The 19,454-nt window shown below is 39.4% G+C and overlaps 1 protein-coding gene across 2 annotated transcripts in view; it reads right to left on the reverse strand.

The window, feature by feature from the left end:
• Nucleotides 1-19,454, reverse strand: part of GPM6B (glycoprotein M6B) — a 148,094-nt gene that overhangs the window by 73,199 nt on the left and 55,441 nt on the right. The window contains exon 1 of one of the 2 annotated variants that reach the window (XM_066356326.1): nucleotides 6,289-6,328. The exons of the other annotated variant lie outside the window; for it this stretch is intronic. Within the exon in view, the coding sequence (XP_066212423.1) occupies nucleotides 6,289-6,313 (25 nt within the window). The 5' untranslated portion in view covers nucleotides 6,314-6,328. Of the gene's footprint in view, nucleotides 1-6,288; nucleotides 6,329-19,454 lie in introns of those variants that run through there. 2 annotated transcript variants of the gene reach the window in all.

The following is a 19,454-nucleotide window of genomic DNA, read 5'->3' on the forward strand; positions in this document are numbered from 1 at the left end:
CAGGGGTTTTTATACACCAATTCCCATCAACCACTGGTTGAGGGCTTTTCCCGAGGGTGTCAATCCTCTAGAACTTCTGTCCTAACAGATGAGCAAGGTGGTCTCTGGGGAATATGGGCAGGGCCTAACAGCCTCTGCTATAGATACATTACTTAGACTAATAAAAGGAAGCCGTACATAAATGTACATTAAGATGAGGGCTAGAACCTTCAAAATTGCCAATCCTGAGCCATTCTACTGGAAAATGAACCTGATATAAATCCACAGAGTAGTGAAGAGATACTTTTATCTTGCCATTCAATGTTTTTCCTATAAATGAAATATCTACTTGATAAAAAGCAAATAAATTAATTATAACATAAGCCATAAATAATCATCACAACTTATGGTTTATATCATAATTATATCATAATTGGGTACAGGGTTGTCAACAATTTTTAGGCTTTGTCCACCATGTGGTCCTTGTCCTACCTATTCAACTCTGTGGTTGTAGCAGCCATAGACAATATGTAGGAGAATGGGTGTGGCTGTGTTCTAAAAATGTTTATTTCCAAAATCAGGTGGCGACTCATGGGCTATAATTGATATAAACAAAGAGTAAAGATTCAAAGAACGTAAAATTTTTCTTACTTCACTTATAATAGCAGGATTTTGATATACCTCATCTATAATGTCTCCTCTCAGCACTATTTTTTTATTTAAAAAATTTAGTATATAATACAGTGACATGATCATAAAAGCAAAACACATAAGGAACTATACATTGAGAATTCTCTCTTCCTTGACCTTTCTATTCACTGTCTTACTTGCTCCTCATAAGTCACCACTTTTAATAGTTAAAGCATAAACACACACACTTCTCACCCTTCCTACACAAAAAATAACAGTATATTTACCATTCTGCAGCTTGTTTTTTATTTAATACATACAAGAAATCCTTCTATATATTTATATATACCCTCGTCATCCATTTTTTCCAGCTGCATGGTAATTCCTGGTGTGACTGTACCCTGAGAGATTCAGCTGGCTCCCCAGTCAGTCAGACACTGGTTTTCAGTCTTTTTCTATTACAAGTAAGTATTGAGGAAAGAGTACAATGAACACCTTTCACATGTATCATTTTGTACAGGTCTAGTACAGCTGTAGGATACATTTCCAGAAGAGGGATTCCTGGATCAAAGGCCCAATGAATTTATGACTTTGATAGAGACTGACATGTCCCCAACAAGGGGGTCTCCATGCTTGCACTCCCACCAGCATCACATGGGAGTGTCTTCTAAACTCATTTTCACAGGGAAGATAGCAGAAAAACTACTTTAAATATTCACTTAGGTATCTGTGTCTCCACGACCATCCCTATGTTCAGAGATTCACTAGATAGACTCATGGGACTCAGCACATACTTGCACTCATGGCTAGGACTTATTAGAGCAACTCAGAATCTAAGTGGAAATGACACAGGTGGGGTCTGGAGGAATCCACACACAGGCTTCCTTATGCTTGATCCCTCACATGAAGAGACACACGGGGTGCGTATGATATGTTTCTGCCCAGGGAAGCCATTAGAAGGACTCATGCTGGTCACATAGTTACCCTTTGCCCAGACGTATCAAAATTCCAGACTTCAGGAAGGAAAGCAGATGTTCAGCATAAAGCATATGTTTGTACAGTTTAGGCCCCCTGAACCAGCCTTAATGGTCAGGGCCAGTTTCATATCCATGAAGGTAATGGTGTATCAGTTTCCCAGTGGCCAGCCAAGGACCAACCTTGCAAGCAGGCCTTATTAAGTAGAGCAGCCTCAGGCCTGCTATGTCCACTCTTTCCTGCATAATCTCATAGGATAAAATTATTTCAGGTAAGCTAAGCAGCTAGTTTGAAACTAGATGGCCAGTGGCAGGAAGTAGATGGGGCTTGTGATGAACTCCAGCTCAGAGGGATGAGTTCTGGTTGGTCAGCTGCTTCACTTCACACCATTTGATTCCAACTGTAGCATCCAGGCACTGCTGCAGGAAAATGTGCTTGGCATGACAAAACTGTCTCCTAACAAAATTGCTATTTATTTCAAGCTGCTTCTTTCCTTCATTTTTTTTAAAGACCCTATTCTTTCATTCTATAGAACTACCAAGAGCCAAAAAGGAACCAAAAGCTGGTTCTGCCTTCATAGATTTTCATGAAAGAAAGACTGTATGAACTCAGGAAGATAGTAGAATACAGATTAAGTATCGTTCGGTTTCCAACTGAGATTTTAAATATAAAAATTTTTTTCAAGAGGAGATTTCTCTCTGTAGCATGTATTTACTGATTCTATGAAAGCACACACATTTTCTAATGCAATCTATCTGTACACTTAAAAAAAATCAAAACTGAATTCATCAGAGCTGAATAGTAGAAAGGCTCATGAGAGGTTCTTCTCTAAACCTAGTAGTCCCATTTTAATTTTTAATTGAAATACAATATATGTCAATAAAATGTACAAATGAGAAATGCACAACTCACTCCATTTTCTCACCAGTGTAAGCAGATCCCAGATTTTAGGATATATCACTAGCCCCCCACGACCCACCTCCCCATTGTGCCCCTACCATTTGCCTCAAAGTTAGCCACTAGTCTGACTTTTGAGCCCACTGATACGTTTGCTCAGTTTTGACATTTATATAAATGGAACATATAGAATGCTCTATTTTGTGTCTGGCTTCTTTTGTTCAACACCTTGCTGGTGAGATTCATCTATGGTGCTGTATGATACAGAGGTTTATTTACTCTTGTTGCTATAAAGAAACCCACTATATGAACATGCCTCAGTTTATTTGTCCAATCTACTTGAAGTACATCTGCATTATTTCCAGTTTGGGCTATTATGAAGAGTTCAGCATGTTCACTTTCAAAATGCTAGCAAAACATTTTTAAATTGAGGAATAGGTATACAGTCACATACACAAACCCTAAGTATACAACTTGATGCATTTTATACATACACACAGACACACCTATATAACCAAACCCAACGGATCCGTTACCCCAGAAGACTCCAAGATTCAATTTTCAATCACTTCAAAAAGATAAGCAGCTGTCAATCTTTAAACACACTGCATCCTCAAGTGAGGTCAACCAGTAAACGCGGTCAAGCCACCAGCTCTGTCATTTGCTTGTGACCTTACAAAGGTCAAACAGCCTCTGTTTCATCATCTACAAGTGAAGGGGTGGAAGCTAGATGGATCCCAGGGCCCTTAGCAGCTGCAAAAGTCTACATAGTCAACAAGAATCACAACATCCCTGCCAGTCCCTTGTGCCTAAACCCAAATTCTTTTTTGTTATTGTATCCTGGAGCCAGCTCAGTAAAGAGAAGGAGCAGTTAATCACCATTTCCCACATATTAACTTTCCCGTTTCTTACATACCATTATTAATTCATCCCTCAGCCTTCTCTTCCTCAGGTTGAATAATTGCAGCTCTTCTTCCCAGGTTGGCTCTACTCCAAGTCTTTGTGGCTCAACTCAGAACGTTTTGTAATTCTCTACATGCCTGTAAAAACTAAGGTGCCCCAACGGGATGTAACATTTTAGTAATGTTGACCAAAGAAGGTTAACCCTTTGAGTAGTGAGTTTTTTTCATGCTCACTGACCTCCAGGAGTGAATTTTGTGTGTGTTTTTTTCAAAAAATGAACAAGTTCCAGTTACAGTTTTATTAACTTAAAATAATGTTTGTTTGATACTCAATTTATGAAAACAAGAAGAACATACATTTCCCTTTTTTTAAATGTTGCCTTTCACAATTTTAAAATAAATCGATCGTACTCTGGATGGTCAGGAGGCACGAGGATGTATATGAACATTCATACTACTCCGAGGGTTAAGGAGAGAAAGCCAGACAATGAGTACTGCCTCCAGAACCTTTCCATTCTGAGTGTGGGCTGAAACCGCCTGCAGAATCACGGGCTCTCAGTACAAATGCAAACGTTCCTGCTGACCCGAGACCCCCTGAACCATAAGCTGCATTTTTATAAGATGCCAGGTTATCGCATGTTCATTGAGGTTTGTAAGGCAAAGGATGCTATAGTTAAAGTAAATCTTGAGAAGAGATGGCTTACTAGTTTCTACTGCTGCTATAACAAATGGCTACTGATTTATTGGCTTAAAAGGACAATTTTAAATCTTTTTCATCTCATGGAATATATAAACTAATTACTAAAATTCTGTGGCACAACAAAAAATATGTTATATTTTTGCAAATCTGACAAAGAAGTTATAATTTTGATTGATTTACAAAAAGATAGTGATTACCCACCGCTTTGCTCCAAAGTGACTTAAAAAAAAATCAGGTGCCTATACTTGTATATAAGGATTTCTGTTCCCAAGAATTAACCAATCAAACACAACCTTATTGTGCAGTGTGACCAATAAGATGCAACTTTATGATATGACCTATATACTTATGGTTCAAGACAGGGCATTCACACAGGTTGGTAATTTTTGACTGTTGTGTTATTTTTTTTTATTTGACAATCTAAGGAAATAGTCAGGTGTTGCACATTTTAAAAATTCTTGCAGCACTCTGGTTGAAAATCACTGTCTTAAAACAATACAAAATTATTTTCGCATAGTTCTGGAGGCCCAACATCCAGACTCAGTTTTACTGGGCTAAAGTCAAGGTGTAGGAAGAGCATAAGTCCCTTTGACATCATTCTTTGTATCTATCACCACAGTTAGTATGGCAGAGCTCAGTAGCTCCTGCATTAATTCTCCTTTGAAATAATCTAATAGTCTCAAGAACAGGTAAAAACCATTCATTCCTGTTCTAAAATACAAGAAAATATAACATCATACAGCTTTACAATTTGCAGGAAGTGTATTTTCTTTAGTTTTGAGGTATAACTTACATACACTAAACTTTACCCATTGTTAAGTGTCCAGTTTGATCACATTAGTAGTAACACACAATCACCACAATCAAGACACAGAACATTCCACCCCCCTACACACTTTACAAAGTTCTCTAGTACCTTTCTGCAATTGATCCCCTTTTCTGACCCCTGGCAACCACTGATCTACTTTTTATCGCTATATTTCCGCTTTTTTTCGAGAATGTCATATAAAATAAATGAAACCATACAGTATGTTTGCATTTGTCTTTTTTCAGTTAGCATGTTTGAGAGTCTTTCATATTGTGTGTATGCATATGTCTTTCCTGTGTATTGCTGAATAGTATTTCATACTACGGATATATCACAGATATTTTTGATTCATTGAAAAGATATTTGAGTAGTTCCTAGTTTTGGGTTATTGTGAATGCTGCTGCTATGAATACTCGCTTTAAGTCTTTGTGTAAACAGATTTTCCTTTTATTGCTAATTATTTTGTACGTATTTGGGTTTTTTATATATCGGGCACAATTATAAATCTATTATACCTATTATCTCATTTAATTCTAACATCAATCCCAAGGGATGGGTCCTCTTAGTTCGTCTAAAAAAAAATAAGTAAGTTGCACACATTTTCATGGCTAGGAAGTTGAGGAGTCAGAATTTGAACCCTGCTATCCCATATGATTGTCATAGGGATTAGATCAGTTCATAGCTATAAAGTATTTAGAATAGTAAGCATTCAATAAATGTTAGCTATTATAACTATGCACACTCCCACACACAATCTTACCACCCACAGAGTATTCAATAGTGTTTGAAAGTGAGGCATTACAGCTACTGAAATAAATGAACAATGTGTCTCACCAATGTATGCTTGTCCCTTTTTCTTGGCTCACCTCTCTTTTTTGTCCCCATCCTCCATCCCTGTCCCAGATCAAAAAAGAGACCCATGTTTCATCACCTTGGCAATTGATATCACATTGTAGCAACTGAAACATCACTCATGCTAACACATGCCATAAAACAAACACTTCACAGTGAGTTGAAAGAAAATTTCATTAGGTGGCCAGGTGGTTTTCATACAGGAGGGAATTTTAGAAGACAAGAGAATACTCTCTAGAATTATTTTCATCATCCACCTCTTTTTCCCCACCCTTTAGTTATTTCAGTTTTATAGATTTTGAAGAATAGAGCACAAATATCTCGCATCGACCTGTTGTAAAGTACAATATGACTGTCGTTTAAAATATATAGGAATCTTACAATACTCTGGTACAGTGAAGATTTAGTATAAAAGATGGCTCCCATAGGAGCTCAACCAAGGCAAAACAGTTGCCAAAATTCCAGAAGATTCTTTTTAAATAAAACAAGACAATCACATAAGATAAATTTTTGGTGAGAACAATGTAGGGAGATGCCGTTCTTACCCTTTTGATGCTGTTGAGTAGCCATTTTGGCAACTGAAAGATCTTTCCCATATAAATGAGATCATTAACACAGTCAAATCCTGAATATATTTGTATCTGCTTTTAAAAAGGACTTTTTTTCATATTCTTTGTTAAAAATAATTCAGTAGCCTAGGCAAAAATTCCACAAAGTTAAAACCACAAAGCCAATCAAGTAGATATTGTGCTGTAGAAGCTCAAAAGCCAAAAAGAAACTTTTGTTTGCCCTCAGCTATGGCCTCATCTTCCTGGGAACAGGGTAGCCAAGAGGCAGGTAGAAAGCAGGGAGAAAGACAGAGGAAAACACTGGTAGTTCTCTCTTTTGCTGAGGTCACATGGCTAATCTCCTGAGAGTTAACTGTACACATCCCAGGGGCCACTAGAGCCAGTGAGTGTTTCTTCTGAAGACAACAGAGATTTGAGCACACTTGCCTTCTGTGACTTCTTAAGAATCAGCCCATGATTTCTGTTTTGAATCCCAAACACTATTTTTATAACATAAATGATGAGTGTAATATAACATGGTCAGTAGGTACAATATAAATAACATGAAGCAGTAGCAATAAATAAAAGTACATTGTAGAGCTTTTGGAAAGCACCCAAAAGAAAAGTATATTACTCCCCCACGCACCCTCAAAGAGCTGTCTCTTTCACTTCTAATTTTGTATGTGGAAATATAGTTTTAAAATTGGCATAACATAATCATAGAAAGCCATAGGGCCTGAAAGTAAACTCCCCTCTCTCCCAAGCCCACCAATGTTTTGCATCTTGGATAAGCAGCAAGCAGGATCTTTGGGAACCGTATCCATCTCAGTTCTGCTCAGATGACAGGGATCTTGTGCATTTTTACATATTATGTAATTTCACTCAACCATCCTTTGGGAAATCTTTGAAAAATGAACAGCAAAAGCTATGATTTTACACAGCCTTAGTGTACATCTCATTTCTGGATAAGAACAAATATCATATCTACATGCCCTATCCATTTGAAATAAAAATTTACCTCGTTTTGTTCACTCATGCCATAGTAACTGTTGCCATGTACCATGCAAATGGTAGATTGTAATTCCACAATGCAGAGAAGTTTAAAAGGAGACAGTCAGACTCAGTGGAAACTTTGTTTGAAGACACCAGGGATTCAGCCCCAGAAAAAACCACAAAAGCTATAACAGTGCAAGCAAAAATAAGCTAGTAGTAGTTATTCAGACGCCAACTGTCAATTGTGCGACCTTTCCATACTGGCCACTTCCCAGGGCTCATTATGTGAAAGGTTGTTCTTTCTCTCTCCCGAATGAATGCAGCTTTTGAACACACTTTTCTAGTTACATTTGGTCCCAGCACTGATGGATTATTATAACCATGATCTCCTAATGGGAAACTCACTTTCTTTCTAGAGAAAGAGCTGCCTTGTGATAATTATAGTGGTTTTTAAAAATCCAGGATGTGTGACATTTTGAAAGAAAAGAGATGAAGTCTTTGGCATAACAACAGAGACATATTTTCCCTTTGGTCCATCCTTGTTCCTTAAGTTTTCAGTGAAACGGTGAAAGAAATCAGAAAGAAATACTAATGTTATAGTTTCATATTTTGTATCATATTTGATAACCAAATCCATATTTTTCGTAAAGCAATTTTTATGATATCTTATTTTATTATATCCAGAATTGAGAACCAACAACTACAGGATGTAGCCCATTTATTTCTGGGAAGCAGTGAAAGTTAATGAAGGAAAGAAAAAGTTGCCATAAATTGAATCAATAGACCTGACCTGGTGCAGTGGATAAAGCGTTGATCTAGAACTCTGAGGTTGCAGGTTCAAAATCCTGGACTTGCCCAGTCAAGGCACATATGGGAGTTGATGCTTCCACTTCTCCTTCCCCCCTTCTCTTTCTCTTCCTCCCTCTCTCTCTCTTCTAGAAATGAATAAAATCTAAAAAAAAAACCCCATCAGTATTGAATAGAATAAAAAAAATTGTATCAATAAAATTACATTAAAAAGGTGATATTTTTGATTCTCCCCTGTATAGTACAAAAGGAACATGAAAAGTCAGCAGGAGACTTGGAAAAATCTGAAAGAAATAGATGCTGACCTTTAACCTTCTGCCCATCTTTCCAAGGACATGCATGGTAATGTAGGTAAATCACTGAAGCAGATCCATGGAGTGTCTTATTCGGCAAAAAAGAGCAGCTGATGAATTCAGAATCGCCTCGCCTGTGCTGCTGCCAATTCCCTCTGATAGAAAGCAGACAGGGGGCTGCTACACTAGACCAAGTGCTGACACCTCCTTTGGGGAAGAGGTTGGTGAAGTGAAGGGAATTTTGGCAGGAAGTGGCCATGTCTTCTCACACTGGATGGTGGCGCAAGGGTCTGACGCCGGAGCACATGGCACATGAAGGCAGAGTCCAAGCTTGAGGGCTTTCCAAAGGTTCAGAAAAGGGCACTTTTGAGCCCAGGATCAGAGTTTTTAAAGGAAGACAGCTTTAGAGGATTGGGGTGGTCTCAGAAATGATATTTTGGTAATATAGCCATCAATGAGTCCTTAAAAGAAGTGAAAAAGGAAACAGTCGGAAGTTGAATAGTTTATAGGAATCGCCCATCCCATACAGTGTAAATGAAAGAGAGAAAGGGGCTATGTTAAAGGACAAACAAGAATTTTGAAGGATCAGTGCAGGAGGTCAGTACAGCAGAGGCTGTGTGCTGGAAAGGCCCAGCCCTTCTAGCATCAGGCTTCATGGACACTTGGAAAAGTCACTCAACGCTATGTCACAAAATGTCAAGTTCAATTCTGTTTCCTCATTTTTTAATCTAGGTAGTAAAATCACCGCATTCCAGGACAGTTATAAAGATCAAATGCACTTGGTAAACTGTAAGGCAGTCCATGACATCATGATCAAAAAGAGCAAAGAGGTCCTGAGCTCAATTGTGTTTCAATTCCAACAGGTAAAAGAAAACCCAATTATCTCAACTTCATTTTGCTTGATTTCTTGGACAACAATAACGACCTTCAGCCAGGAAAGAATAGAAAAAAAAAATACTAGAAAGAGAGAATTGAGGCCCCAAGTTGATTACAACAGATCCTACAGGAATTTAAGTATAACATATTACACCCAGGTACTCAGAGAGCTGGAAGATAAAGTGGCTAATCCTCCCCTGTAACACAAATAGAGTTGGGAAAATGTACTTGTCATTTCAAAAAAGAAAAGGGAGATTTGTACCTCAAAAAATATGCATTGCTGAATTTGATAGCCATTCTAGTCAAGAGTCTAGGAGAGATTATTAAAGAATGTTTTGTGAGTGCTTAGGAAAGGAGGCAGTGATTATTAGATATAAGAAGATTACCTTCCTTGCTTTTCTTCTGAGAAGAGAATTAGATTGTTGGGCTGAGGGAATTTTCCAGACATGAACTATCTGGATATGGCAAGGCACTTGTAGAGGTCTTTCAAGCTGCCTTGTGCACAAGGGACTGTGGAAGAGATGACCTACGTGATATTGAGGCACAACAGCTCTCAAAGCTGTGGCCAGTGGTGGTGATAAGCTGCAGAGAAGTCTCCAGTCATTGGAGTGATCTGGGCTGGCCCTTCCTTTCATGCTTATCAATAGCTCAGACACAGTTACTGACACCTTCTTGATGAAATCTGTAGGTGATATAAAACTAGGGAGTGAAACCCCCCCAAAAAACTAGGGAGTGAGGCCAACCCACTCCATGACCAAATCATAAGATGCCAAAAGGAACTTGACAGAATGAGGAGAATCTGAAAAGGATAAATGTCATGGGACAAATGTCATATCCAAAATTTAAGTCGTAGGAACCAAATGCATGATTTCAAGACAGGGCAACATACAGAAAAGGACTGATGGGTTTAGTTGATATAAATATCAACTTGAGCCCAATAATATGTTCACCTAAAGAGGCTAATTAGAGCTTACGCTGAATGACCAAAAACAGGGAACAAAGATGATATCGGTTGTTGGATGTTCAGTTTTGGATGCCACATTAGAATAACTATAAGAAGTCAAGGAACTGGGTGAAAGGGTTGGTGGGAAAATGAGAAATTATGCATACAAATACCTAGCATAGGGGTTCATTCTGAACTTAGATTCTGTGAAATGTCTCCATTTCGCATCCAGGTATGACAGCAGAACTCTGAGAAAGATTGAAGCTGGGCAAAGAGTTTTGCAGAAAGTGAAACGTTCTTCATAGGCATTGAAAGAGAGAGAGAGAGAGAGAGAGAGAGAGAGAGAGAGAGAGAGAAGATACTTCTGGAAAAAGTTATTTAAATGAGATGCAATGCTTTGTACTTAAAAACACTTTTAGAGTACAGTAACTGACAGCTGGTCGATGTCAAACATAAAAAGTCTATGCCTCAGCAAAGAGTAGGTTAACAGTTTACTGAGTTTTGAAGGTAATCTTCACATCTGACTATAACTACTGGATTTTTAAATCAGATCCTAAGCCAGTCTTGGGTTTTTGTTGCAATTCTTACTTCCCACAACTTTTGCTAATAGAACATGAATTAGATATGTAAATCATCTTTCACTAAAAGCAAAATACAGGATCTTAGTCATCTTTTCTGAGATAAAATTGTCTATTGTTGGTTATTAACCAGCCTATTTATAAAAGAATAACTTTTAAAATGTTATAGTTGCATAAGAGTTTTCCTTTACCCCTTGGGTCGAATGAGGGGAAATTCCATGGCACAGAATAAAATGTACGCTGTTTCCACAGAAAAGATTGCTTCCACAAAGTTTGGCAATAGCATTCTTGGACAACTAATATCTTTTCTTTCTCACACTTATTCAATAAAGTGACTCATTGCATGGCTCCCTGAAGTGGTGATTATTGATTTGGACATAATATAACCCACATTTTTCCTCTTTCTGGGACCCTGGGGTTATTTTTTTGCCTTAATTCGAAAGACATTCTAAAGTGGTTACTCGTGTACATAAGTAAACAATACTGCTTGGGATACTTGGAGATGGCACTTTGTTCCAAGAGTCTATCTAGAGCAACAGATGCATAGAACATGGGAGGCTAAAGGACTCCTCTACCCTAGGGTTTGACAAACAGCCATCAGAATAATGTTCAAAATATTAGGTTGCCTATCAACTGATGAATGTGATAAACTAAATGTGTTACATATCTATACAATGAAATATTATTGATCATAAAGAGGAATAAAGTATTGATACATGATACAACATGGCTGAACCTCAAAGATGTTATGCTAAGTGAAAAAAGCCAGACCCAAAAGATCACATATGATTCCATTAAAAATAAAAGTCCATAATAGGACATGAATAGAAAATGATCTATAGAGACAGAAAGTAGATTAGTGGTTGCTTTGAGCTGGGACAGTGAGTTAGGGAAAAATGTCCAGTGACAGCCAGTAGGTATAGGGGTTTTTTTTTGTTTTTTTAGTGGGGACAAAATATTTTAAAATTAGATTGTGGTAATAGCTACATACCCCTGAAAATGTTCTAAAATGGTCAATTGTGCATTTTAAATGGGTGACCTGTGTGGTATGTGAATTATTTATCAATAGAGTTATTCAGAAACATTAGGGAGTCATGATGAAAATGTAGACCATCAACTTGTAATCTGTGCATATCCACCTTCGATTCCATGTTGAAATTGTCTCTACTTCCAGAATAACCTGCTCAGAAACATTTTTCATTTCTTCATTTATTTTTAACCAATCTTTGGGGGGGTTGTTAAGATCATTTGAGACTTTCAGAAGTGTCACAAAAATATTAAGAGTCTCCTATATCCTTCACCCAGCTTCTCCTTATGTTAACATTTTACATAACTACAGACCATTTATCAAAACTAAAAAAATTAACCTTGATACAGTGTTACTAACTAAAGTACAGAACTTGTTTGGATTTCGCCAGTTTTCCCACTAATGTCCTTTCTCTGTTCCAGGATCCAATCCAGGATCCCACCCTGCATTCAGTTATCACTTCTCCTTAGCTTCCTTCAACCTGTTAACAGTTCCTCAGTCACTGTTGTTCATGACCTTGACTCTTTTGAAGAGTACTAGTCATGTCTTTTGTAGAATATCTTTCATTTTGAATTTATCTGCTGTTCCTCATAATTTGGTTGAGATTATGCATTACTGGGAAGGAAACTAGACAAACATGATGTGTCCTTTGCAATGCATCATATCAGGGGACAAATGGTGTCAATATATATTACTTGTGATGTTAACCTTGATCCTTTGGCTAGGATGAGGTCTGCCAAGATTCTCCACTGACATTTAAAATGTAAAACTTATTTCCATACACTCAAAAATATTTATTCAGTATTTGCCAAGTGTCAGAGAATACATTAAGCTCTAGGGCAGTGATGCTCAATTCTGTCTGCAAATCAAGATGGCCTGTGAAGACTTTTAAACACACCCCTGGGCTCAGCCTCTCAGGCTCCTGAACCAGTAGGTCTGAGGGACGTTTCCTAGGAGATCCTGACAGTGGCTTGGGTGGAGAGGCAGAGAATAGTAGGATAGTGGCCCTAATGTGGAGGAGCTCTCAGTCTAGAAGGAAGAACACAGATAGATAAGTCATAAAGCCATGATAATCATTCTAATGAGGTAAGAACTGAGGGCTATGTGAGCGCAGAGAACAGAGCCCTTAACACCACCTCAGTTGGGGGTTCTGACTTCCTGGACTCAGTCTCTAGAGGCACCTGACATTAAATAGCTCTCTCTGTATTTAATTCTTTAACTAAGTTCTTTATACGATGAATGCATGTGTGCAAAGAAAACTATAAACTATTGCACAGGGTCTTCATACATTTTCTCAGAAAAGTCATATGGTCTAGAACAGCCTTTTGTAAAAAGGTAAATCCTTTCTAACTACTGTGAGGCCAAGTCTGTCTGGCACCTTCCAAATCTGATTTTAAAAGAGCTGTACCAACCTCTGGCAGGATCAGGAGATTTGGAGGAGGCAGGCAGAGGCTCCATGCTGCAGATGAGTAGGTGCCACACAGAAACACCCCAATGCCCAGGTTACAGCCTGAGCTTCTGATTTAACCAGCTTGGGGCACGGCCTGGGGATCTGACAGATTTTTAGACCTTCCAAGTGTGGCTAATGTGAGCCAGGGCTGAGAATCATTGGGTTAGGCTAGGGCCCTGCTCCTCACAGTGTGGCCCTCAGACCAGCAGCACTGGTTTCACCTGGGAGCCTGTTGGAAATGCAGAATTTCAGGTCTTGTCACAGACCTACTGAAGCAGATTTTGCCTTTTAACGGAATCCCCACGTGACCTGCATGCATGTTAAAGTCTGAGAGGTACTGAAGTAGAGCACTCTGCACCATATGGTAGTCACTAGGAACATGTAGTTATTTACATGAAAAATAAACAGAATGTTAAAGTCAGTTCTTCAGTTGCATGAGCCCCATTTCAAGTGCCCAATAGTTAGCTAGCTCCATGGGCTAGTGGTTACCATATCAGGCAGAAGAGACATAAAACATTTCCACCATGGCGGAAAGTTGTATCGTACAGCGCTGGGCTAGAGTGTTAAAAGAGCAGTAACTCTTGATATCAAAGGGAGGGTGAATGTCAGGGAACAGAGGTGGAGGTCCGTCTGTTCCTCCAGGTATAGCAATCTCTCCTCATCCTTGGAAAGCAGGGCTCCTTAAACATGTAATTAACACACATAGAGAAAACCATGGCAGCACAGCCTTTAGGCAAGACAATAGGGAATCTGCTTTTGATCTGTTGAATTTCATGTCTGCTGGACATTCTATGAGAATTAAGGCATTGGGTAAAATTGTAGTACATGAACATGTCACTTTTGAATGTGACAGGAGGCACTGCCAGTAATGATTCTAAGACAACAGGAATAAATTGGGAGTTTGCAGGCCAACCAGGATATATGATCACTGAGGGTGAGCAGGGAAGAAAGAACAGGGTTAGAACTGTAGGTGTGAGAGTCGTCAACACACAGATTGCAGAATATGAGTGGAACTGGGTATGGAGAGCAAGGGAAAAATACAACCAAGCACAGGCTGCCAACATGAAGTATGCGGAGGAGGAACCTCAGAGAGGACTACAACCAATGATCAGAGACAGGATGAAGAGTTTGGAGGGGGGACCCTCGAAGTCAACAGAGGGAAGAAGTTAGAACAGGGAGGCAAGGAATGAGAGGCATTAACAACTGAATGACCTTGGCAGAGGTGCAGGGCAAGGCTGGGACTAAGGTGAGGCAAGAGAGCCCTGACCCTGAGCTTACACAGCCCTAAGAGTGAATACCTCCAAACATTTTGCACCCTAGGCATCTCTCTTGCTTTACCTTACTCCCAGCTCCGGTGAAGGGGTTGGAAACTTCCAAAATGGTGGATGAGTGCAGACATAGAGAGATGCATAGGTGGAGTATAAGAACAGGGTATTCCCACCTGGTGTCTTGTTTGCTCTGCAGAACTGGTGTGGAAGTCTGACAGAGGAAGAAAGGTGTGTCCTGATTCTTAAGGGGAGCAGTGTAAGAAATTCTGAGTAGCTCTGAGGTCTCAGCAACAGGCAAGCATTTCACCGGCTTTTTCTTTTTTCATTTTTTTTTGTGACACAGAGAGAGAGAGACAGAGAGAGACACAGAGAAAGAGACGGACAGACAGACAGGAAGGGAAAGAGATGAGAAGCATCAATTCTTCATTACAGCACCTTAGTTGTTCATTGATTGCTTTCTCATATGTGCCTTGACTGGGGGGTGGTGCTACAACAGAGCGAGTGATCCCCTGTTTAAGCTAGCAACCTTTGGGCTCAAGCCAGCGACCATGGGGTCATGTCTACGGTTTCATGTTCAAGCCACTGATCCCACACTCAAATTGGTGAGCCCCACTCAAGTCAGCGACCTCAGGGTTTCAAATCTGGGTACTCTACATCCCAGTCCGACGCTCTATCCACTGTGCTGCCACCTGGTCAGGCCTCACCTGCTTTTTCTATGAAGATCATAAAGTTAAAGAGGCTCAGTGCTTTGCTGTACAGTGCCCAGGGAGGAAGGCGGAGCCAGGACTCAAGCACAGATCTTCCAACAAGGCTACAGAACAGCCTGAGTTCCGGTACTCAGGTTCAAACACAGCCTCCATCACTTACCAGTCGGGTAGCCTTAGGAAAGGGGCTTATTATCTCGTGTCTTTTTCCTGGTTCTTAAGAAAGGGATAAAAGGGTTTCCTTTTAGGGAAATGAAAATTTTTTGGGACTGGACAGAGTTGGTGGTTGCACAACATTGTGAATGTACTAAAAGTCACTTAATTGCTTATTAAAATGGTTAATTTTGTTATGTGAATTTTGTCTCAATAAAAAAAAAGGATGACTGTATCTACTTCATAAAATGATCTTGGGATTAAATGGGTCAATCCACATTAAGCAATTAGAAGAAAGTCTGACACAGTAAGCTCTCTAATGATACTGATTATAATTATGATTATACCCTAGTCCAGCTGCTTCATTCCATGTAAGTGCCACTAAAATGTGCTCGAGGGATCCAGGCCATGCATGTGTCTCAATTTTTGCCTAATGAATAATTTAAAACAAATATTTGTATTTTGAAATACATTTCCTTTTAGAATGTATCTGAAGTATCCCATTCTCCACATTCTCCGTCATCAAAATAGCAAGTTCCCATTTCTATTAAGCTGTACTGTGTCTTCTAAAAACTAAATACAGCATTAAAAAAGGACTGGGATTTTTCAAATGACAAAAAAACCCCAAAAACCCCACAAAACACTCTGTCATCTTTCTTTACCCTGAGCAACAACACAGGAGAATACTTAATAGTACGTATTGTGAAAAAAGACACATTTCAAATTGAGCTGCCAGTGATTTACAATGGATATATTAATACTATTTCTATCCAAAAGAATGGAATTAAAAAAGACATTATAAGGCAGTCAAAAGCTTTGTTTCAACAGTTTGTAAACAGATGCAAATAAAGATTGAAGCTCCCACCTAGAAATAAGTTGGAACAATTTCATAAAGAAAAGCCTACACTTTTCTCAAGCTTAAGGAGAAAAATTAACAAAAAAGAATGAATGTTGGGGAAAATTAACATAACCAATGGCATATTCCTTGGTAATTAGATTCAACAGATATTCATTGAGCAATGAGCATACCCAAAACATCTTTAAGGTGCTGCAGAATACAGAACTGTTAAGCCACTTATAAAGCTGGAGGCTCATTAGCATACCTACAATGGCAGTATAGAGACGTGATGACAGCAGTCCATCCTCAAAATGACATGGTGTGGCAACAGCCAAGAGCTTGTGCACCGTCGAAAAACTAACATATTGTTGAGGATTGAATTTGGAAATAGGGTCTTTACAAATGAAATCAAGTCAAGACGAGGTCACAGTAGATTAGGGCCGGCCCTAACCTAATGACTAGTGTCTTTATAAGAGGAGGGAAACTTGGACAAAGAGGAGAGACACAAGGAACATGTGAAGGTAGAAGCAGAAATTAGAGTGATGCTTCTACATGTCAGGGAATGCCGAGAGTTGAAGGCAACATCAGGAACTGGGTAGCTCCTTCAGAAGGGACCAACCCTACTGATGCCTTGGTTTTGGACTCCAGCCTCTGAATCTGTAAGAAAATAAATTCCTGTTGTTCAAGCCACACTGTTTGTGGTACTTTTTTACAGTAGTCCTAGGAAATGAATACACATACCATTCTGGGTATACTCTCTTCAAGGCCCATAAGAGATGAAATAGAAGAGGGGTCAAAGGCCCAGCCTCTGCAGTCAGACATTTCCACCTTGCCAGGTAAGAACCATGTGGCCATGATCCAGGTACTAAATCCTCTGGACCTCAATATTCTTGTTTGTAAGTGTGGATAATGACAGGCTCCTCATGACACAGTTGTCATGAAGATTAAATAAGATCAAAGTCAGGAAGTCTGCTTTAATACTATTATTATTTCACTAAAATTTTACATTTTAACCCTACACACATAACAATCCTTACCTTCAATCCCCCATTTCCTCTTTGGTCTACTTTTGAATTCTCTGACAAGCTAGTATTTTAAACATGGGTTAACTTACAATGCCTATATTTTGATGAAAATCTGAGTTTTGTGAGCAATAGAATGAAACCTAATTTTGTAATATCCAGTTGTTACTAGAATAGCCCAACAACAGAAAGCCAAAAATAGTACTCAAGTGAGCATGAAGAATGTGTGTTTTGTTCTTGAGAGACTGTAGATGGTGCAGGCAGAGAAACAAATATCTTGAAGCCAAAAGAAGCATGGTAGACACAAAAGATATGAAAAGCACCCCCCCCCAAAAAAAAAAACCCCAAACTAGGTAAAGTTTCTCTAGGTGGAGTTGAATGAGAGGCACTCATGGCCATGCCAAGGATGCACAATTCACCGGAAGCTGCAGGGAACCACCAGGAGAAAAAATCATGGTGGAAGCAAGTCCTCACATGGGTTTGAAAGAGAATGAACACACAAGGCTGAGGAGGATTGGAGCGATAGTGGTGATGTTAGTAACAACATTGTGAGTGTACTAAATGCCACAGAATTGTATACTTTTAAATGCTTAGATGGTAAAGAGTTATATGTATTTTATCATAAGCTAAAGATAAATGAAAAGAATAAAAGCAAGGAAGAATTCCACAAGAACAACAAAAATCCATGGTAAGTGAGACAGGGCAATGAGTTTGTGGAAAGAGAACTAATGGTGATATATTCGTCACAGAGATGATATTAACTTGATATAGCACCTTAGGAAATCCTTTTTAATCAAAGATCAAGAGAAAAGCCAAAAGCAACAACTGATGGTCATCCTCGGGGCTCTACACCATTTGACACTGTAGATCGGGTCCTACACCAACTTCTGGATCACTCATAGGTGTATTAAAATCTCTTTTGACGGTCACTGATAAACTGCTGTTGTTTGGTTATTCAGCAGGGGAGATAACAAGTTAACGTACAGGAGGTTTACATCTTTGTCTTCAAAATTTTAAGTCTCACTTATTAAAAATTTCTACATGCAAATGTTCTCTGATGAGTGCCCATAGGTCCTGCATTCCCAGCATAACTGGTCACCCAGGAGTAGTATCAAAAGCCCTGCCTGAGTAGATAAAGACACAGGGAACTTTAAGCTGTTCAACGGAAACGTTAGGGAATGAGATACCAGTGTGCAAGGCAGTTGGTGGTATGAATGTAGCCAGATGGTCAAGGGTGGTCTGGAACAATCTACTGCTTGTGAAGGTGGCATGCTGCTGACTCTGGGGGCAAAAGGAAGCTTCCACAAGGCTGTGCAAGCTCAGGCACAGCACATCCACCTATAAACACTGGGGGCAGTGGACAAGAGAAAGGCTGTTTCCCAGCGGAACCTAGCCTCCATTATAGAGTGCTGTATGTCCGACTTGAGTGGGTCTATTGTCTGGCAATGCCTGAGGTGACATCATGCACATACCATGATGCTGTGTCATCCCCTGTCCAGCTTCAGAAATAATGGCCAAGCCATTGGGGTAATTTGGGAGCACTGTCTCAACTCTCATGCTGGGTAGTGGAGTGGGGGAATCTGGGGTTTGTGTGAGAACACAGGCAAAGCCATTTTCTGGGTCACACAATTTCCAGCTGTGTGTTTTGGTGTCATTGCAAGGTCTGGGTCATGGGGCAGAAGAGGATACTTTCCTGACCATAGCCTCCCACAAAGCAGCCTCTGACTGCGCCCGCACAGCTGAAGATCAAGAGGCAAATGCATACCAGCTCGAAGAGTTGGTGGTTACGTGAGCTTTCTGTCCTAAAACGTAATGCTCTCCACCTAGAAGTGGGATGTACCCTTTAAAAGTTGGAGAGTGGCCTCTGATATGGGATAAAGCAGATGTACCAAGACGTCAACATTCTCTAAAATGTTAATTGTGCTTCCCCAAAGAACACGGGGAGCATGTGAACGTGACAGGGATACTTAGGTCCAGTTTTCCTAAGGCTCCTGAGCAAGTTTCAGTTATGTAAACAGGGAAAAATTTGGGAGCTGGTGGGCTATAATCCACAGAGCTCCTAAATCCAACTTACTTCTCCAGGGTAGTACCAAAAAAATATTGGTTTCAGAAACTATTTCTGGCCATGTGGATCCTTTGATTCACTTGATTGTATCTAATATTTTCAAATTCATTCCACTATATTTGCTTCATCTCTTTTCTCTAAAGATA

This window comes from Saccopteryx leptura, chromosome X (genome assembly GCF_036850995.1).
Source record: "Saccopteryx leptura isolate mSacLep1 chromosome X, mSacLep1_pri_phased_curated, whole genome shotgun sequence".
Classification (NCBI taxonomy): Eukaryota; Metazoa; Chordata; class Mammalia; order Chiroptera; family Emballonuridae; genus Saccopteryx; species Saccopteryx leptura.